This window comes from Myotis nattereri (assembly GCF_964212035.1).
Source record: "Myotis nattereri genome assembly, chromosome: 15".
NCBI classification, from domain to species: domain Eukaryota; kingdom Metazoa; phylum Chordata; class Mammalia; order Chiroptera; family Vespertilionidae; genus Myotis; species Myotis nattereri.
This window is the reverse complement of record NC_138090.1, coordinates 26,463,534-26,486,133: the sequence shown is the minus strand read 5'-3', so window position 1 is coordinate 26,486,133 and position 22,600 is coordinate 26,463,534. Positions and strand designations below refer to the sequence as shown.

The following is a 22,600-nucleotide window of genomic DNA, read 5'->3' as shown; positions in this document are numbered from 1 at the left end:
GCTAGGCAGTGAAGGCACTGGAGAACCAGAACACACATATTCAAGAAAACCTTCCTGAGCCCATCAGATCACCCTCAGGGCCCCTGAACTCCTACTTAAGGGCACTGGCCAAAGCTCTAGTTAGACGACCATCTGTCCGGTGCTACCTTCACCAAGCAGGGCCATGTCTTCTTTTCACCACCCTGAACACAGAGCCCAATACAGGCCCAGCAGGCTGCAGGCCTCCTCGAATGGCCAACTGACCATAGGAGAAAAGATGAAGCACCTACAGAATCAAAGTCCAAAGGGCCCTCAAAGCCACATATATGGAATTACTTTCCTTTTTCAGAGAGAAGTGATGAACTAATTAAAAGAGCTAACTCAAATCTATCACCCAATAAGAAATCAACGGCAATGAAACAAAAGGTACTTTAACTTTCTGTCCACCTTAAAAAAACACACAAAAAACTCATTTGGCCCGCTGATGTGACTCAGTGGTTGAGCATCGACCTATGAACCAGGAGGTCACGGTTCAATTCCCAGTCAGGGCACATGCCTGGGTTTCGGGCTCGATCCCCAGTGTGGGACTTGCAGGAGGCAGCCAAGCAATTATTCTCTCTCATCATTGATGTTTCTATCTCTCCCTCTCCCTTCCTCTCTAAATCAATAAAAATATTTTTTTAAAAAACGTGTTTGTTCAACATGTACCTTGGGATGTGAGGTAAACTGTTTCCAAACTCAGCCCTGGTAACTCTGTGTCCAAGTCTAGTCATTGCTAGAATACTGCTATAGCATCACTGTGTCAAGTTCAAGTTATATTCAGCTAAGCTTCCAGCCAAAACTGAAGAGCATAAGATTTTTTTTTTCTCTTACCTTTCTCACTAAACAGAACTCTAGTCACAGATGAAAAATAAAGTTTATGCTCCTGGCACTTAACTCACACTGTGTAGTTGTTGCATGGAAAAGCCAAGAGTTCTATAAGAACCAAGAGCAGTCCAGCCAGCATGGCTCAGTGGTTGAGCATCGACCTATGAACCAGGGGGTCACAGTTGGATTCCCAGTCAGGGCACATACTTGAGTTGTAGGCTTGATCCCCAGTAGCAAGGCATGCAGGAGGCAACCAATCAATGATTCTCTCAATAATGATGTTTCTATCTTTATCCCTTTCCCTTCCTCTCTGAAATCAATAAAATTAAAATAATTTGGTATTTTCAGAAAGAATAGGGAGTATACATTTTAATGAGTTAAGATGAAAGTCTCTCAAGAGAGGCACTGCACCCTAGCCGGTTTGGCTCAGTGGATAGAATGTCAGGCTGCGGACTGAAGGGTCCTGGGTTCGATTCCAGTCAAGGGCACATGCCCGGGTTGTGGGCTCAATCCCCAGTGTCGGGTGTGCAGGAGACAGCCAATCGATGATTCTCTTTCATCACTGATGTTTCTCTCTCTCTCCCTCTCCCTTCCTCTCTGAAATCAATAAAAATACATTTTATTTTTTAAAAAGAGAGTCATTGCTGCCTCCTCTAATGTTATAAACTGTCTACAATAAAAAACACACACGCAAAAAAACCCACTAGTAATCCTCCTGACAGTTATCAAAACACCAAATAAATTCACAAGTTAATTGGTCCTGACTAAATTTAAATGAATATATTAAAAATAAAAATACACTGCACAGAGAACACTATGACACTATCATGTTTACGTGAAAAAAATGAATGCAGATTGTAACACCTTGTTAGACCAAAGGCAAATCAAAATTTTCAATGCAGAACCATCTATTAAATGTTCTTGGGCAGTTCTAGTTCACAAGGTCCATGGCTTACAAAATGTAATTTATACTGATATGCAGCTTTACTCAACATATTAAACACAAAAATGAACATTTTTGACACATATTCACAATGGTAAACTTCTATTTTTGTCAACAGTGAGAAGACTAAAGTTGAGAAGATGGTCCAAAGAGCCATCCCCACCACTTGCAGTGCAATCAGTGGATCTCAGCTAAGGACTATATAGCTCAGGTGGGCGTTTGGGGGCTATAATACTCATGGGACTCCCATCCACAACAACAAAGGCAGTCTTTTTTTTGTTTTAAGACATACTTTATTTTCATTATTTTTCATCCTTACCCGAGGATATGTTTAGAGCAGCAGTCGCCAACCTTCCAGGCCTCGCGGACCACTGTCCGCGGACCACCGGTTGTCGACCACTGCTCCAAAGGTTTCCTTAAACCAGCGGTCACCAACCTATCGGACCTCACAGACTACCGGTTGGTGACCGCTGGTTTAGAGAGAGAGACAGAGAGAAACATCGATATGAGAGAGTGACACTGACTGGTTACTTTCCGGAAGTGCCCCAACTAGGGATTGAACCTGCAACCCAGGAATGTGCCCTGCCAGCAATTGAACCAGAAACCTTTTGGTGCACAGAACAACAACTAAGCCACTCTGGCCAGGCAACAGGTGTAGTCTTAATTTGTGTTTTTTGGGGGTTGGGGCCGGCGCCCCCCCACCCCCCCGCTGTCCCCGCCCCTGATGGGCCCTTCCTCCCAGCCAGCTCTGCCCCCAATCTCCTCCCACATCAATCAGGGGTGGGGCTGGGGCTGCCAGACCCCACCCATGCACAAATTTGTGAACTGGGCCTCTAGTTTCTTCATAAAGACTAAAGGGGAAACAAAAATCCACCACCATCAAATATGGGGGGAAGGCGGGAACTAAATGTAATATCAAGAAGGCAGAATAGTGGGGACTGCAGCCTGTCCATTAGGATGCACTTTCATTTCTAACACATTTCTAATACTTGAGTAAGAGAGTGCAGACTTAGGAAGTGGCCCTCAAGCTGATAGCAGAAAAATAAATTGAGAATTGATCTAAAGAATGGTAACCAATAAAGCTGCAGAGACAAAATGGGATGGGCCTGAAAATCAGACTAGTCATCATGAGAGTGCAGACACTTGGTGGCAGGCACTGGGCTAACACTATACATGCTTTAATTCCCCGCACTGCCCCTCTCTCTCAGTCCCAAACCACACTTCCACCTCAATACCTCACCTACCCTATTCACAGGAGAGGACAACCACAGCACGGCATGCTTCAAGACAGAGGGCAGAATGGAGTTAACTGGCTGACAGCTTCTGGTTTCTCAGGTCTTCTGCTGAAAATGGGGTATGGCCGTGGAGCCTTCAAATAGAAAGTAGTAGCCAGCTCGTGAAAAGTCTACATTCTGAGACTCCACATCTAGATTTATGATAGATTCTACAATGTTTGAGTCTTGAAACAAATACTATGAACATACCCCTTGGGCTACCTTTATTACTAGTACGTATACCTACAGAAATTCTTAATCCAGCCAATGGACAGAAATGGTCATAGAAAGACTTTTGGGGAGAGCAGTTCAATAAACAGGAAAATTGCAGTCCAAGCACATGTAAGTCTTTGAAAAGGAACATCTACACTGCTGAAGTAGCACTAAAGTGACAAATGACAGTAATCCAATGGCCTAAGGCCAGTAAATTCCATAGCAAACAGATTTATCTGTTTGGTGCCACAGTGATTTTTGTATGTGTGGCAGTTAATAGAAATATAATAGTCTAATTACCAATTCAAAAGCAAACTCTTCCTATTTTTTCATACTTGGCATATTAGAAAGTAAGACATGTCCTCAGCAACCACCTTTAATGTGCCACTTGAAAAACCAGATCCATTAGCAAGTACTTACATGTCTGAAATCTGCAAAAACGCTAAAACAAACAAAAATAACCTTGATGTAACTACTTCAAGTAGAGAGATACAACTTTTCTCAAGTACCTGAATACTCTCTTCTGAGCAAAGAAAGCACCAAGTAAATGTGTCACTGGGCTTGGCAGTAAATACCCATTAAGCTTTGTAATCATTTTCTCCTTTACGTTTTCCTATATGAACACTACTAAATCATGCCAGTTCCACATTTTAAAAAAAACGCTCTGGAATGTATATCCTAACTTTTGCTCTAAGAGTTGTTCAGAACGAGGCAGATCCACTTATTGTTCACTATAATTTCAGTACACTCTGGTCCCAACAATATGGGCTCCAGAGCATGAGGGCGAGGCCCTGGAAGCCATTCATCTGCACCGCTGTTCTGTGGAAACCACTGAGGCAACAACCATCAACTCACCAACTTTAAACAGCATCACTAGTCTTAGGATATGTTTCAATATTTTGCTGTCAGTATGCAAAGGAAAAAAGGTATCTCCAAGTATCCTGTATATAAATAATTTTATATACTTTAGTTGGTCCTATGTAAGACTCCAATAAAAACGTATTTTGAGAATTATTAATACAGTTGTCAGATATAAAGATATTCATCAATATATAGGGTGTCCCCAAAAAATGTACACACACTTACATCTATAGATTCTTTTAAATTTTGAAAATGAACTATATGTTAATAAGCACTGACTTTATAATCATTCAAAGTGTATACATTTTGGGGGGGACACCCTGTAGTAACACTCTGCAATATGCTGTAAAATTGGGTCCAAAATATTCCATAGTGTAAAATGTGGGGGCCCCACTATTTCAAGGCAATGAAAAGACTGAGGTGAGCCTGCTGCAGATGACCAGGACAGCAGTAGCTGCATGATATCTAATAGAGTATAGGAAGCATTATTGTGGGGATGTCATTATAAATGACTTCAATGATCACAAAAATTTGTTCTGGTTTAAGGCAAAACTAATCTGTTCAAATTAATTATCCCGAATAATTTAATCAGCTCCCTCTCGACAAAAAATATTCATAAATTAGAGAAGTACTTATATTTCAATTGTCAAAGTTCATCACTTGTATTTGTTAAAATATTGAAAGCTAAATATATATATATATATATATATATATATATATATATATATATATTGAAAGCTACTGGGATCAGAAATGTTTCCAAGTTTTGCAATGTTTCATGTCAACTCAGGAAACAGAATTCGATCAACAGAATGAAAATAAAACAAAATATATATAAAGTTTTAAAACTCCAACCTTAATCCAATTTTAAAACAGGACTCTTACTCCCTGCCGGTGTGGCTCAATGGTTGAGCATCGACCTATGAACCAGGAGGTTCAATTCCCAGTCAGGGCACATGCCAGGGTTCTGGGCTCCATCCCCAGTGGTGGGGCATGCAGGAGGCAGCCAATCAATGATTCTTTCAGACCATTGATGTTTCTATCTCTCTCCCACTCCTTCGCTCTCTGAAATCAATAAAAATATTTTTTTAAAGATAAAATAGCCGAAACCGGTTTGGCTCAGTGGATAGAGCGTCGGCCTGCAGACTGAAAGGTCCCAGGTTCGATTCCGGTCAAGGGCATGTACCTGGGTTGCGGGCACATCCCCAGTAGGAGATGTGCAGGAGGCAGCTGATCGATGTTTCTCTCTCATCGATGTTTCTAACTCTCTATCTCTCTCCCTTCCTCTCTGTAAAAAATCAATAAAATATATAAAAAAAAAAGATAAAATAAACAGCACCCTTACTGTTAATTTGTGGTTGTTATTCCCAATAGTAAACAAGCAATATGCATATCATAGTGCTTAGCTCAGGGTAAGTGTTCAATCAATGTTTGTTGAATTAATGAATGAATGGCCTTTAAGGCTGAAGGACCTTTAGGACAGCAGGTAACTGAGTAAAATTTATTAAAATGCTCAACCTGACTCAAGCAGGATCCAATAATTAAATCTCATCACCTATAACTTCATTACTTGTTTTCATTACTGTACTTTAAAAGAGAGAAATCCTACTATTTCCTTTACTAAACTCTCTATGCTAGAACTTAATATCATTTAAACCATACGTACTTTAAAAGAATAACCCCAAAGTGCTGCTAGTATTTATATTCAGCTAACTTTTGCCACTCCAATTTTATGAAGATGTATATAGGCCATATTGTTGTATAAAACATACAGTACTAGAACAATGAATGAAAACAAAATTACAATTAGGTTCACATATTATCACTGCTAATTAACATTTCAATCAATTTTGCATTGTGATTAGTGCCTATAATAATGGAAGTGAATTGTGCCTGAACATGCTTTTTTCATTTCAAAATCACTATAAATATTCTTTCTTTTAAAATATAGCTTTGTTTTGTTTCATTGATTTCAGAGACAGAAAGGGAGAGGGAGAGATAGTAACATAGATGACAGAGAAACATCAATCGCCCTGACCAGGAATCAAAACACGGCAACTTTTGGGTACTCAACGACATCCAACCAACTGAGCCACACCAGCCGACACCATGAATGTTCTATTACACATCAGTTCACAATAACCCTTGAACCTGCCCTAACCAGTTTGGCTCCGTGGATAGAACGTTGGCCTGCGGACTGAAAGGTCCCAGGTTCGATTCCGGTCGAGGGCATGTACCTTGGTTGCAGGCACATCCCCAGTAGGAGGTGTGCAGGAGGCAGCTGATCGATGTTTCTCTCTCATCGATGTTTCTAACTGTCTATCCCTCTCCCTTCCTCTCTGTAAAACATCAATAAAATATATTAAAAAAAAAAAAAAAAAAAAGATTCCACTGCTGCTGAAGCGGCCTATTTAAAAAAAAAAAAATAACCCTTGAACCTGTCCATACTTACTATAATAAGCTATTTACATGCATATTTTAAGTTGAGAAAAAAGCAAATACCAAATATCTTAAAATCTTTTAATTACACATTTGTAAAAATTGTCCAACTACTAAGTCCCTTTTTTGTACAAAGTACGATACTAAATACTAAAGAGTAGATGTACACGTGAACAAAAAGTTTAAAGGAGAAACTTCTAGTGCAAACTAACTACAGTACATACCAAAAATCTAACGAAATTGCAACTCTCTGTAGATTTAATTTTTATTTTTTTAAATATATTTTACTAATTTTTTACAAGAGAGGAAGGGAGAGGGATAGAGAATTAGAAACATTGATGAGAGAGAAACATCGATCAGCTGCCTCCTGCAAACCCCCTGCTGGGGACATGCCCTTGACCGGAATCGAACCTGGGACCCTTCGGTCCACAGGCCGACGCTCTCTATTGAGCCAAACCGGTTAGGGCTGTATATTTATTTTTTTAAAAGGTTTTCACGTTTTAAGTTCCACAACACGCATTAATTGCAACAGTTATTAAGATCGACTTCATTTCCAAAAAGGCAACAAAAACCAATACTTTAAAAGGGTTAGGATTTACCCGCCACCAGTGTACCGAATAGCTACTTTGTTTCATTCCCCCATATTTAATACACAAGCACATTGAGGCGGCATAAAAGTGCAATGACTTCTAGGAATTCGATGTTAACAAATCAGCAGTCTACAGCAAACCTGACAAATAATAACATGTCGATTTTTTATACAGAGTAGCTGTCATGGGGGAGGGGAGGAGTGTGACTCCAACTCAACTCGACACATACATACATCTCCCTAAAATCGAAAGGTGCATTTAGTTTCTTTCCTCTATGGGGTTATTATAAACATGCCCTAACTTTAGATACTGTTGTGACAGGGTGCACACTGTCAGGCAGGCTGACATGGATTCGTGCAAAAGATGTCACTCGCGAGTAAAAGTACAGCCCTGGCGACTTATTTTCAGTTTTCTTTGCAACAGTAACCTAAGGATGTTCCTTTCATGACTTGAGTCTACAAACGAGTAACCCAGCAAGCCAAGCCCCCCGTGGGGTCAATCGAGCCGAGAAAGCAACCACTGGAGACGGGGAGAAACAGGACACCCCCAAATCTGCTCAGGGAAGAAAGGCTACGGGAGTGCTGGGAGCTCTGCCCCGCGATGGGCCTGCCGAAGCCCCAGGCTGCCTCTCCGGGTGACAAGGGCCCCATTTCCACAGTTGGCGCGGTCCAGCCAGGGAGGTTTAACCCCTTCGCGCCCTCCCCCCACGCCCTCTTCCAGCGGGCCCGTGCGCCCCCTTCCCGCGGCTTCCTACGGGCGGGGGACGGCGGGCTCGGGCGCGGGGCGGACCGCGGCAGCGGGCGGCCGAGGCACGATGACTGCGGGAGGCTCGGGGCCTAGTCCCAGGCAGCGTGTCCCGGCGCCCTCCCCCACTCCCACACGCCTCGCTCCGGGCCAGGGTGCGGGCGCTCGCCCGCCGCCCGCCCCGCCGCCCGTCCGCCGCGTCTCGGGGCCCCTTCCAGCCGAGGGCGCGGGCCGGCAGCTACCTGTGGGCTGCGGAGGGCCATGGCGGCCCGTTTCAATGAGCCTTGTCGCTCGCCCGACTCCTCACGCTGCTTCCCCCGCCGCCGCCATCTTCTCGCCCGCACATAGGCACTCGCATCGGCCGCCGCGCCTGCGCACTGGCCGCGCACCGCGGGGCGCGGGGAGTCCGGGCGCGCCGGGCGTGTGCTGCGCCTGCGCGGCGGACAGGTGGGCGTGCGCGGCGGGAGCTGGCCCGGGGTGGACTCTGAGCCCGCGCCTGTGGGGCGGATGCGGCTCTTCCTGGAGCTGAACGGGAGCCACCGGAGCCCCGGTGCAGGGCCGAAGGGGGAAATCGCAGGCGAGGGAGTAAAAACACCAAAGCACCAGGGTGGTCCCGGCTTCTCACCTGCTGGGAGGCTGTCGAGGTGATTGATGGGCGGGACTCGGGATGTCCGGTGCCCGGAGCCGCAGCCCCAGCCCCAGAGCCTCCCTGGGCCAGGGTCCCCGGAGTGAGCGCTGAAGACCCAGAGGAGTCCTCTGGTGTATGGAGATCACGTTTCCGTCCATTCATTCACTTACTCACTTTTCATTCATTCCACAGATCCTGACAGTCTACTCTGCCATGCCTTTTGCTTGACAATTGGAGGATACTGAAAAGCAAACAAGCAAACGCCCTTGAGGCCTGGCAAAGAGGAAGCACCCTCGGTGCTACCCCTTGCACACATACCGCTGTATGTGTGTCCAGGCAGCCCAGCTTTGGGGTCATTGGTTCAAGCAACGGTGAGCCCCCTTTCGGACTACGCAGTTTACCATCTGCTTTGGCCCCTTTTCTAGCCGAGCGAGGTCAGGCAAGCCACTTCTCTTTCCTAAGCCTTTGGTTTCCTCCTCTATGAATGAGACTAATAAAATATCATAAGGTTTCTGCGAGGATCAAATTAGATGAGTGTGCGTACACTGGCTAAAAGAGCCAGCCCGCCGTGAGCGTTAGAGTCTACTACTGCCAGACCCAGTGCTGCGAGATCAACAGATCGAGTCCTGCATTCCATAAGGCATGTAGCCCGGTCTTTTTAAAAAATGGGATGCCATGAAAAATATGTCAGGAGAGAGACTGTTCTGACATAAAGAGCAGAAAAAACATAATCAAATAAAATGATGTGTGAGCCCTGGCTGCGTAGCTCAATTGGTTAGAGCATTGTCTGATAAGCCAACGTTGTGAGTTTGATCCCCCATCAGGGCACATACATGAATCAGACAATGAATGCATAAATGAGTGGAACAACAAATCGATGTTTTTCTCTAAAATTAATTTTTTTAAAAATCAAATGCAGTGTGTGAATCTTGAATGTTTTTGTGTGTTTTTTTTTAGCTAGTAAATACTTTTTTGACAATTGTAGAAATTTGAATATGGCTTGGATATAGATAATTTTAGTGAATTATTGGTAATTTTCATAGTGTAATAAGTATATTGTGTTCATGTAAGAGAATATTCTCATTGTTAGGCTATGCATCTGAAGAATTTAAGGGTGAATGTCATAGTACCTATGAGTTATTATTTTTAATGGCTCAACAACAACAAAATCATGTAAACACAAATATACATAGAAAGAAAGCAAATAATGCAAAATGTTAACAATTGTTGAATCTAAGTGGTACTATCAACTTTGCTGTATGTTTGAAATTTTTATAACAAAAAGCTGGGGAGATGGAATATAATATTGTATCCATGTTGTGGTTACAACCCCAGAAACATTATGTTTGTAAATGGATAAACACTGGAAGAGATCTGAAAACCAGTGACTTACGATAGTTTGTATCTGATTTTTGTCAAAATAGTACTTGAACAAAAAATAAAAATTACAATAAATAAGACACAGTTCAAACTTTTAACTCACTCACAGAGATATTAACACATAATTTCCATACAAGGAGAGAAATGACTTGTGACAGCAGAAGCAGAAGGGAGAGAGAGGAAAAAGGAAAGATGGAGTGGGAGGAAGAGAGGGAGAGGTAGGAGATGGAGAGAGGGGGGTAGGTGTCGAAGAGAGAGAGAAAGATGAAAATGCTCTGCTGCTGGCTTTGAAGATGCCCCTCCGGAGGGGCATGAGCCAAGGAATGCAGGCAGCCTCCAGAAGCTAGAAAAGGCAATGAAACAGATTTTCTCCTAGAGCTTCCCGAAGGAATATAATCGATCTTGGAGCCTACAAATCTGTAAAGTAAATAATTTGCTTTGGTTTTAGCCAGGAAATTTGTGCTTGTTGTTACAGCAGCCATAGGAAATTAATACAGGGGTTAATACCACCTACTTTGTAAGCATGTTGCCAGGAGGAAATGAAGTTATGAGGCTAGCACATGGAATATTGTGCCTGCGAAATGATAACAGAGTTTTATTACCATTTTCAACAAATGGTAAGAGAGTATTTATTATATCCCAGGGAGGGTGTAGGTTTCCCCAAAGAGGTAACATTTGAGCTAAGTCTTGATGAGTATGTCTTTGTCAGAAGGGATCCATATTTCACCATCTGAATCAATGGGCACATGATCTGATAAGCAGGCGTTAATTCCTGGCCCCAAGGGGACAGGATATTTCAATTAGGCCGATCCTACCTGGAAAATTCTTTTCTGGAACTCTGATAGCATAGAGCAGTGGTTCTCAACCTTCCTAATGCTGTGACCCTTTAATACAGTTCCTCATGTTGTGGTGACCCCCAATTTCATTGTTACAAAGTGAACATAATTAAAGCATAGTGATTAATCACAAAAACAATATGTAATTATATATGTGTTTTCCGATGGTCTTAGGCGACCCCTGTGAAAGGGTCGTTCGACCGCCAAAGGGGTCGCGACCCACAGGTTGAGAACCTCTGTTCTATGTGATTTAAAATGAACAAATGACCACAAACTGGGGGCTTAAGACAATAGACATTAACTGTCTCACAGTTCTCGAGGCCAAAGGTCTGAAATCAAGGTGCCGGCCCTTCTGGAAGCTCTGAGGGAGAATCCATCCCATGCCTCTCTCCAGCTTCTGGTGTCACTGGCAATCTATGGCGTTTCTCCGCTGCAACTTCATCACTCTCATCTCTGCCTCTACTGTCACGTGGACTTCTTCCCTGTGTGGCTCTGTCTCTGTGTCACATAATAAAAACAACACCGAGGGCTTCTCATCCAGAGCCAAATCAAATCTCAGGTTGTCCACTTGAGCCGCTAATTATGGCTTGCTCTGCAGGGCTTGCTATTTGAAATCTGTTCATTGATGAACATCAACTTCAAACTCAGCCCAACCATCCGCCCCTGGGAGGGAAGGGAGCAGAGGGAGGAGGGGAGGCAGATTGCTGCCTCTCACCTCGCGCTCACTGAGATCCAGCCTCTCGCTGAATGGCTTGTGCAGTGGGATTGCTCACCCTTTTATTTCTTCTTTAATTTCTTGCTTTTTTTTTTTTTTTTTTAAATTTTTGGTGACAGAACTCAATAGTCGAAGTCTCTTCTTAAGGCAAGTATCTGTATAATGCAGTACCTCTCCTATACATTGCACTATTTCCTTGTCTCTGTCCTTCCCCAGGTCTAGCACTGTTCCCAGACAGCATACCAGCTTGCAGACACCACATCTAAAAGGACTGTGGACAGAAGGGGCCCATGCTGACCTGACTAGGTCAGGGGAGGCCTGCATGGCAGTCTTGCAAACTCAGAGACCTAAAGTCACCACAAAGGATGGTCTGAAATTAAACTTTAACTAAAAGCAGTTATGGTGGGTAGTCACCTCCTAGGCTGGTATCTTCACTGATAAGGTCAACCTTTAACTGAGCCTATCTGTCTTTTTTGCATCTATGATAACATATCCTTGAAACGTCTCAGTAACTTGTAACTTCCCCTTTTCCAGATCCCTTGGGGCAATGTGCCTGGGAGTCTGGACAGATACCACAAATTCCTTCAGTGTTATCATGTTAATTGTTCCTGCACCCACCTAAATATGTGTCCATCATTTTATTTCTTATCCAATCCCAGAGGTTTCCGGGTTTTGCCTTCTCCCGCCTCTCTAATCTATCACCAGTGGATTTCACGTAACCCTCCTATGCCCCCTCTTTGATGGCAATGTATAAAATAGATGAGAAACTGCCATTCTCTGGAGCACTATTCCAATCCATTGAGATATTGCTTCCTGGCAATTGTCGACAATTTGGCTCAAATAAACTCACAAAAATTCTTTACAGGTTTGAATGTTTTTTACGTTAACAGGACCTTGGCCAGGGGAAAAATTGCTAAAGAAAGGGAGTAAAGAAAGTGTAAGAAGTACCATCGGTCTTTTAAAAAACATTTTTAGATATTCATTTTTAAATTACAGTTGGCATTCAATAATATATTAGTTTCAGGTGTACAACATAGTGATTAGACATTTATATACATCATGAAGTAATCACCCTCATAAGTCTAGTGCCCATCTGACACCATGCACAATTATTACAATACTAGAGGCCTGGTGCACAAAATTCGTCCACGGGGATGGTCCCCTCAGCCCAGCCTGCACCCCCAATCCGGGACACCACAGGGGATGTCTGACTGCCGATTTAGGCCTGATCCCCAGGATTGGGCCTAAACTGACAGTCAGACATCCCCCTCACAATCCTGGACTGCTGGCTCCTAATTGCTCACCTGCCTGCCTGCCTGGTCACCCCTAACTGCCCCCCGCTGCTGTCTAGGTCACCCTCAACTGCCCCTTCCCTGCTGGCCTAGTCACTCGTAACTGCCCCCCCCCCTGCCAGCCTGGTCACCCCTTATTGCCCCCTCTGCCGGCCAGGTTGCCCCCAACTGCCCCCCCCCCCACACCGGCCTGGTTGCCTGTTACTGCACTCCCTGCTAGCCTGGTCGCCCCCAACTGCCCCCCTCTGCCATCCTGGTCACCCCTAACTGGCCCCCACTGGCCTGGTCGCCCCCAACTGCCCTCCCCTGCAGGCCTGGTCACCCCCAACTGCCCTCCTCTGCCGGCATGGTCACCTCTCACGGCTCCCCACCCCCCACCCCCCCCCCCGCCACCGGCCTGGTCACCCCACATAGCCTGCTTGTTCAGTCGTTTGGTCATCCCCCACTAACCCCCCCCACCCCCCCACCCCTGCTGGCCTGGTTGTAGGCAGCCATCTTGTGAGGGTATGAGAGTTAATTTTCATATTACTTCTTTATGATATAGGATAATTGACTGTATTCCCCATACTGTGCTTTACATTCCCGGAACTGTTTCCATAACTGGCAGTTTGAGAAGTACCAGGGGTCTTAATTACATTCTTAATTCTGCCTCCGTGTCAGTCTAAGACCTTGGAAGATTCACTGATTTTCTGTCACTCGGTTCCTATATAGTTAGGAGAATCCAATGCGTCCTGCCCGCCTCATAGGGGAAATAAAGAGACCAACTGGGATGATGAATGTGACAGCAATTTAAACCACGTAAAATGATCCATTAACCACAATGGATTCACATTATTAATGAGTTAAAGTGGCGACATCGCTACTTAATGCCCTTTCATTTTTCTTGATCTAGTCACCCCTCCAGACCCTTCTCTTTCCCATTCATCCAAGAAATTCTTATTTTTCATTGATTTTCACTTAATGTAGGTTTTTCTTTTCTGCCACACAGACAGCTGCGGGGAGGAGGGAGGGAAGGGAAGCATTCTTTCAATCACATCTAGCCTACAAAAACAAGTATCTTGCTCCTCGAAAGGCAAGATTGATTATTATAACTGTGGATGAAAGGGGCCACATGCTGACCTGACAAGGTCAGGGAGGCCTGCATGACAGTCTCCCAAACTCAGAGACCTAAAGTCACCACAAAGGATGGTCTGAAATTAAACTTAACTAAAAGCAATTATGGTGGGTGGTCACCTCCTAGGCCAGTATCTTCCCTGACAAGGTCAACCTTTACCTTAACTGAGCCTACCTGTCTTTTTGCATCTGTGACAGCATACCCTTGAAATGTCTGGGTAACTTGTAACTTCTCTTTTTCCAGACCCCTTGGGACATAACCTAATGTACCTGGGCACCAGGACAGACACCACAAATTCCTTCATTGTGAAGTATGGTAGCAATCATCTCAGGTAGAAACTGTAGTTTAACTTTAACCCTGCTGTTTGGCTTCTGTACTTATTTGCTTTGTTTAACAATAGAAAAGTTACTTTGATTTTCTGAATTGTATAAATCATCCCATTCGATTGAATGCCTTATTGATTGTAACGTGACTATCCCATTGATTGTGATCTTACTGGTTTTAGAAAGCAAATCCTCTGTACCTGGGAACCAGGACAACACAATTATTCCAAGACCTGAGGGTTCCAGATAATGTTTCCCTGTCAACTCAGTGGTCCCAAGACCCGAGGGCTCTAGATAATGTGTTTCTGTCAACTCAGTGGTCCAAAGACCCAAAACTATAATTAATCTTTATAGATAACTAATCGGCTCAATCTCAATTCTGTAACTGCTTCGTGCAAACCAGGGTCCTCATTCCAAACCCTGGGATATAATCAATACCTTTGTGATTTTTGCCTATATAAGTCTGGTGTTTCGGCCATCTTATCACTATGTGATTTGGGAGAGCAAGATACCGCCTCATAGTCCCAGATTTGCAATAAATATGACTCCTTAATTCGACTTCTTGAGGCGTCCTTCTGTGATCCACGGGGTACATTACAACAATTGTTATTGTTATTATGTTAATTGTTGACTGTTAACTATCCTGCACCCACCTAAGTGCGTGTCTATCATTTTACTTTTTATCCAATCCCAGAGGTCCCTGCCCCGCCCCATCCCCCCCCCCCCAGCTTTGCTTTCTCCTGCCTCTCTAATCTATCACCAGTGGATTTCATGTAACCCACCTACGTCCCCTCTTTGATTGCAATGTATAAAAATAGATGAAAAACTGCCATTCTCCGGAGCATTATCCCAATCTGTTGAGATACTGCTTCCTGGCAATTGCTGACAGTTTGGCTCAAATAAACTCACAAAAATTCTTTACAGGTTTGAATGTTTTTACATTAACATAACAAAAATCAAGAGATTTTTTTTAAAATATATTTTATTGATTTTTTACAGAGAGGAAGGGAGAGAGATAGATAGTTAGAAACATCGATGAGAGAGAAACATCGATCAGCTGCCTCCTGCACATCTCCCACTGGGGATGTGCCCGCAACCCAGGTACATGCCCTTGACCGGAATCGAACCCGGGACCTTTCGGTCCGCAGGCCGATGCTCTATCCACTGATCTAAACCGGTTTCGGCAATAAAGAGATTTTTGAAGAAAAAAAATAACCCATGACTCAGCAACAGGTGAACCTGGGTTAAGTCCAGCGCTGGAAGCCTCAGTTTCCTCCTAACATCCCCTCAGGGGCTCCCAGTGCCTTTGAGAGTCAGATGACTGTTGGGCAGACTTGAAGACAATGCTGTAATCGTCTGAGGTGACATCGAAGGCCATTTGGTGTCCCCAATAACAGGCATTGGCATGGAAACCAGTGGAGGTGAGGTGGGAAGGCGGTGAGGCTGAGGAGCACAAAGAGACAGGAGGACGTCACAAGTTAAGAACCTGTAACTCAGAGGCTCTCAAACCTGTGGGTCGCGACCCTTTCACAGGGGTCGCCTAAGACCATCGGAAAACACATATATAATTACATATTGTTTTTGTGATTAATCACTATGCTTTAATTATGTTCAGTTTGTAACAATGAAATTGGGGGTCACCACAACATGAGGAACTGTATTAAAGGGTCGCGGCATTAGGAAGGTTGAGAACCAGTTACAGTTACAGTGTAACTGAATCCCAAGCTGGAGACAATTTTCGGGCTCCCGGATATGGCCATGCCTGAAACTAAAGAAAATTCATAGACTTCCCAATGACGCCATCCTGCATAGGCTGCTGCAGAGGAGCTAGTTAACGGGAAAGAAATGAAGGAACCCATGTGAGAGGTGAGAGAGAGGCAATGCTAACCTAATGCCATACTTCTGATTTGTTGGACTGGGTAGATGGGGCAGTCCAGGAGGAGGCATCTAACTACACCCACAACCTCCCTGGCTGCTCTCAATGTGAGGACAGAAACACAAGTTAAAAGAATGGCAGTGCTTGTCTGGAGGCACAGAGTTTATGTCTCGTCTTTCTCTTCATTTCCACCAACACACCTGAGAACATCACAGCAGAGGTCCACCATACTCCACCAGCAGTGCAGTATGGTGACCCAGATCTCCCGGCTCCAGAGTTCAGCGCTCCTAAGCTTGAATCCCGGCTTTGCCCGCTCAGCAAGTGATTTAATTTTTCTCAGTCTGTTTCTTCATTTGTAATCTTGTGATAACAAGTCAAACCTCCGGCACGGCAGCGAGGTATACAGATTGAGACATCAAATGCAAAGCACGTTGCACGACGCCTGGTACATGGTAAGTGTTTCATAAGGAGTGAATGTGATGACGATCATTCTGGGACCTCCAAAGAGACAAACAGCATCTGACTAACTGGCCTGTGACATGGATTACTTCTTTCCAATTTAAGATGCTTTCTTTTAATGGAAGTTTAAAAAATAATAAAAGTGTAATTGCCATTTGATAGGTAATTACTATGCTGTGTGTGCTCTGCAATTAAAGTGATTTGCATATAAGATGATGTTGCTGCTGTTAGCACGATTGATATATTAGTTATACAATAATTTTGGATTTAACTTCGATGGAAGATTCTGAGGATAGTAGTCTTTCAAGAGAGGGAGAGGGGCACCCACCACCAGTCTTGGGCTACCCCCAATAGTACTAACTATTGTACATCTGGATAGGGCGTCAGTGGATATATGAGGAACTGTATTAAAGGGTCGCAGCATTAGGAAGGTTGAGAGCCACTGCTCTATGCTATTTAGAAATATCGATATCAAATGTACTAACTATTGTAATAGTACATCTCAAAAAAATTGGATGAAGGGCCAGAGGCAGGAGACTGAGGATCCATCTTACTTTTAAAAATCCAGTTTGTTTTAATTCTTTCCAATCATAAAGGCGATACAAGCTCAATATGGTAAAGCAAAGAAGAAAAAACTCATTTCTCTTCAACGACAAACACAAACACCGCTGGCTTTTTGGTGTATAATCTCCAAGGTGAGATTATATATATATATATATATATATATATATATATATATATATATAATGATTTCAGAGAGGAAGGGAGAAGGATAGAGCCAGAAACATCAATGATGAGATAATCATTGATCGCTGCCTCCTGCACACCCCACACTAGAGATCGAGCCCGTAATCTGGGCATGTGCCCTGACCAGGAATTGAACCATAACCTTCTGGTTCATAGGCTGATGCTCAACCATTGAGCCACACTGGCTGGGCTATATATATTTTTTAACATAATGGTGAGAATTTAGTTTAATGATGCATATTAAACACGCAAGACAGTGCCTGGCACTTAGTTACTGCTAATGAAATGAGAATGTTCGTTCTTAAGAATATTAATGAACATCTTCATGCCTAAGGTCTTCTCTACATTTCAAGTTATCACATTGTATTAGTCAGGGTTCTCCAGATAAACAGAACCAATAGGATATCAATAGATATAAATATACAATGATTTATTATAGGAAACTGGCTCATGTGATTATGGAGGCTGAGAAGTCCCACTATCTGCCACCCTCAAGCCGGAGACCCAGGGGAGCCGACAGTGTAAGTGCCAATCCGAGAGCAGACCAATGTGGTGAATATATAGTCGGACCCTGTGGAGGAAGAGGGCAGACTTCTACCTGGAACACTGTCAATTCCAGCCAAGAGGAATTGCTGAGCCTTCCAGGGTAGAAGGGGTAGAAGGAAACCAACTGGCCACCAAGTGGTAGGTGGGTCTCCTTGGTGAATGGGCCATATTTGGAACTCAACATTGGCCCATGTCCCTGGCAGTGACAGCAGCTAGATGAGCCTTGGCGAGCGGAGCCCATGCGCAGCCTCTGCCCCTGCTGCCATGACTACTCTGTTCACGTGCCCATGTGCCAGCACTGCGGTGGCCAAGGACGCCTGGCTGGCATCTACTGGCAACGTCATCCTGCTCACTCAGTTGCTCAATGCCTCTTGCATTGTGGGTGCCCTTTAGAGAATATTACATGTGGTACAAAGATCTACACACTCTGTGCCCACTTGTGTACACCTACCCACATGCCTCCTCTCCAGTCCTGTTTGTCCCCAGCCGCCTTTTTCTTCCAAGTCTCTGACCAACCAGTCAAGCCAGTTGCCACTGCCCATGAATCTATACACGCTCTTATCTCAGCCTACTTTTCTTTCTCCATAAAGTGGATGACCAGCTGCATCAGCCAAAGTCTGCCTCTTGGGAGGAGTTCCCCTGAATGCTGTCTTTCAAAGTCTGGCTCATGTGCAGAGTCTTTGAGTCTGTTTTTTTTTTGGATGCCCTATTAGGGTTCTCTACAGAAACAGAACCAATAGGGTGTGTGTGTGTGTGTGTGTGTGTGTGTGTGTGTGTGTGTGTAAGAGAGAGAGAGAGAGAGATTTTAAGGAATCGGCTTATGTTATCATAAAGGCTGGCAAGCCCAAAATTTGCAGGGTGGGTCAGCAGGCTGGAGACCCCAGGAAGAGCTGATGTGGTTCAAATCTGAAGGCCATTTGTTGGTAACTTTCCTCTTACTCAGGGGAGTTTAGTATTTGTTCTGTTAAGGCTTTCACTGGTTTGGATGAGGCCCACACACATGTTAGAGGGCAATCTGCTTTACTCAAAAGCCACCCATTTAAATGTTCATCTCATCCAAAAAACACTTTCATAGAAACACCCCGGGTATCCTGGCTGGCATGGCTCAGTGGCTGAGCGTCGACCTAGAAACCAGGAGGTCCTGGTTCAATTCCCTGTCAGGGCACATGCCCAGGTTGTGGGCTTGATCCCCAGTGTGGGAAGTGCAGGAGGCAGCTGATCAATGATTCTCTCTCATCATTGATGTTTCTCTCTCTTTCTCCCTCTCCCTTCCTCTCTGAAATCAATAAAAAAAAATATATTTTTTAAAAAAAGAAACACCCAGAGTAATGTTTGACCGAATGTCTGGACACTGTGGCACATGAAATTAACCATCACAGATACATTAATCAAATTAAGACTCTTGATTTGCAAATTTGAAAATCAGGCCTTAAAACACAGTAACCACATCAAGCCACAGTCCCCCATCGGGAATATATCCTAAAAAGTCAACTGACCCTCTTCTTTGATATCATCATGGCATCTTTCCTTGTGAGCTATGGGACAATCTCTGAATCTTTAGCTGTCAGAGTTGATGGGACATAAAATCTTCTAGCTTCCCATTTCCCAAATGGTATTGTGTCTCATACAGTCTCTGTAGTTATTAATAGAGGGAAAAGGAGAGGGGCCAGGGGCAAAAAAGCTTGGGAAATATAAACTTAACCAAAGTTAGACAGGCATCTCTGATGGCACTTTGAGAGGTTGTAATATACAAATGTGTACCCTCATGTAAACCTCCAGGGAGGAGGACATCGCCTCTAGAGTCCCCCAAACCTTTCCTGACCAGAACTCCTTTAGGTAGCTGCTTAGGCGACACAGGTTGTGCAGGTCACACTCTGAGGGACACCAATCATCTCTAACCATCTCATTCCACAGCTGAAGAAACAGATTTAAGGTGTGAGGTGCCTTGCCCAGGTAGCATGCAGCAGAAGCAAGGCTAAAATCCAAGTTCCTGACCCACAGCCCAAGCTCTTTCCACATCACAGAAATGTGATCTGGTCCCCATTCTGAAAACAGGAGAGACCCCGAGTGAGGCCTTGGTCGAGACTATTAGTTATAAACATTGGACTGGAATCCAGGTCTCTTCCTCTCATTCCGGAACCAAAATGGCCCACAGCTTCGGTGCACTTAGGAGTTCGGAACTGCGTGTGGGAATGACATATTTTTAGCACCTTCAGAGGACTGAAGGGTGGGGCCGTGACTTCCAGGGAGGATGAGTCACACTGTGGCTTGCCTGGTGCAATGATTGCATTGAGCAGAGCGTGAGGTTGCCACGCCAGCGGACGCTGGAGACCGTTCAGAGGGCTGGGTCACGCATCAGGGCTTCCTGCCCTGTCAACAGGAAGTCCACAAACACACTTCCCTCTGGGAAGCAGCAGGTGTGTGGCCCCTGCAGAGATTTGCTCCAAGACCTTCTCTAGCCTTTTCAGGCTGGAAGCTTCAGCTCCCCCTGGACTGGGTTGTGCTTTGCCGGAGAGAAGCCTGTGGTTCAGGTTTTGGCCAGTGCAAACCCGGCACAGCTGTTAGCAGTTTGGCAGAGACTCCTAGCCCAGAAACGCCCGTGGATGGAGGAGGGAGACAGAACCCCCTAGTGAGCAGTGGTTCTCCATGGAGCATGCCTGAGACTCCCCAGGGGGGCTTGTGAAAACACACATTGCTGGGGGATGATTCAGCAGATCTGGGATGGGGCCTGTGAAACTGCATGTCTACCAAGTTCCCTGTGATGCTTAAGTGGCCAGTTCTGGACCCACCTTCTGAGGACCACTGCTCTAGAGCGCCCCTGGAGGACTCCCTGAGGTCTGCACACACAGAATTGCTCCCACAGTAGGCCCAAAACGAATGCTGCCTTTTTTCTCACCCTTTTGTCCCCAATTTTAATGTCGGGGTTTTTTGTTGTTGTTGTTGTTGTTTTTTAATCCTCACCTGAGGATATTTTTCTATTGATTTTTAGAGAGAGTGGAAGAGAGAGGGAAAGACAGAGAGAAATATCGATTTGAAACACATCGATTGGTTGCCTCCTGCATGCGCCCCAACCAGGGCCCAGGCCAGGGAGGAGCCTGCAACTGAGGTACATGCTCTTGACCGGAATCGAACCCGGGACCTTTCGGTCCGCAGGCCGATGCTCTATCCACTGAAGCAAACTGGCTAGGGTGTCCCCAATTTTAGAACCCAAGTAGGGAGATCCTGGCTCTTGGCCTATGGCTATCTTAGAGACCAACACATAGAACTCAGAGAATGGGGTGAATTATTGCTGTAATATTTTTAAACAGTTTTATTGAGATATAACTCACATAACATACAATTCACCCATTTAAAGTGTACAATTCCATGATTTTTTTTTCTTTTCTTTTTTTTTCGAATTAAAGAGTCCCATTTATTGCAAATACGGGACTATGAGGGGGCATTTCGCTCTCCCAGACCTCATAGTCCCATGATTTTTTGTATAATCACAGACATGTGCAACCATAACCACAGTCAAGTTTAGGACATTTTCATCATCACAAAGAGAAATCCCATACCTTTAGATATTGCTCCACACCCTTTCCTATCCCTACCCCGGCCCTAAGCAACCGCTAATCTACTTTGTGTTTCTATAAATTTGCCTATTCTGACCATTGTGTATAAATGGAAGCATACAATATGTGGTCCTATGTGTCTGGCTTCTTTGATTTAGCATAAGGCGCATCCATGTTGTAGCCGGTGTCAGCGCCTCGTTCCTGTTTATGGCTGAGTAATATTCCACTGTATGGATGGACCACATTTTGTTCACCCATTCATCCATTGCTGGGCTTTTATTTTTGCAGTGAATAATGACTTGGCTATTTGTTAAGATTTCCTGAACACACACAGAGTACATTTTCCTTATTTAATTTTTAGAAAAAGGACTTAGGCAGCTTTACTTTGTCTCCTGGAGCATTCTCTCGGTTGCCCTGAGCTGCCAGGTGAGAACTCCTCAGCCCTCCCTGAGACCGCCATGTGGGAAAGGCCAGGTGTCCAGTGGTCCCTGCTGAGGCAGCCCTCCCCCAAAGCAGACATTTGAGTGGAGCTGTACCCCAGAGCCTCCGGCTGCAGCAGTAGGTCTCCTAGCTGGGTCCCACCTACCTAGTTCAATTGTTGTTTTAAGCCACCAAGTCCAGGTGTAGTTTGTAACTGGGGCAGCTGTGCGTTCCCGGAGGAACTAACCAGGGAAGTCTCTGCCCCTGGCCAGCGTCATCCAGTGCAGATGAAGGTGGAGGCCTTCTGACGAAAGTGCCTCCCTCCTTCTACCCTTCCCCCTCACCTCCCCTCTACGCAGGAAAGCGGCAGAGGACACGTTCCTTTGAAGAAGTGGCTGAGGGCCTCCTCTGAGCTGTTCCCAGCTCTCATTTCTCACCACTTTCTCTCTGGCCCAGTGCCCTTTGTTCCCTCTCACCTGCCCTGCACACTCCCCTCACAGAAAAACATTGAAAGCTTTGTTGAGAGACAATGCCCATACATAACATGTATTCACCTAAAGTGTACAGTTTGACAAGTTTTAGTAGTCCATTCATATCACCTGTCCCTACCTGCCCTGCCTGTGGTTCTGTTCTCCCCACCAGGAGTCGGCCTCGGGCAGGCCCCTTGCGGCCGTGTTCACCACCATATCCCCAGCACCTGCAGCTGCGCCTGCCCGGCACAGAGCAGACGCCCAGTGAATGTGTCACCTTCTTGAATATAAAGCCAGCAAGCTCCACGGAGAAGGTGATAGGTGAGCTGG

General features: G+C 44.8%; 1 protein-coding gene across 1 annotated transcript in view; it reads right to left on the bottom strand.

Moving 5' to 3' along the window:
• Positions 1-8,268, bottom strand: part of USP10 (ubiquitin specific peptidase 10) — a gene marked incomplete at its 5' end in the record, with an annotated part of 63,170 nt that extends 54,902 nt beyond the window's left edge. Inside the window, 2 exon segments of the mRNA XM_081107968.1 lie at positions 8,153-8,208; positions 8,211-8,268. Coding sequence (XP_080964094.1) covers positions 8,153-8,208; positions 8,211-8,268 — 114 coding nt within the window.
• Between the last annotated feature and the right edge of the window lie 14,332 nt (positions 8,269-22,600).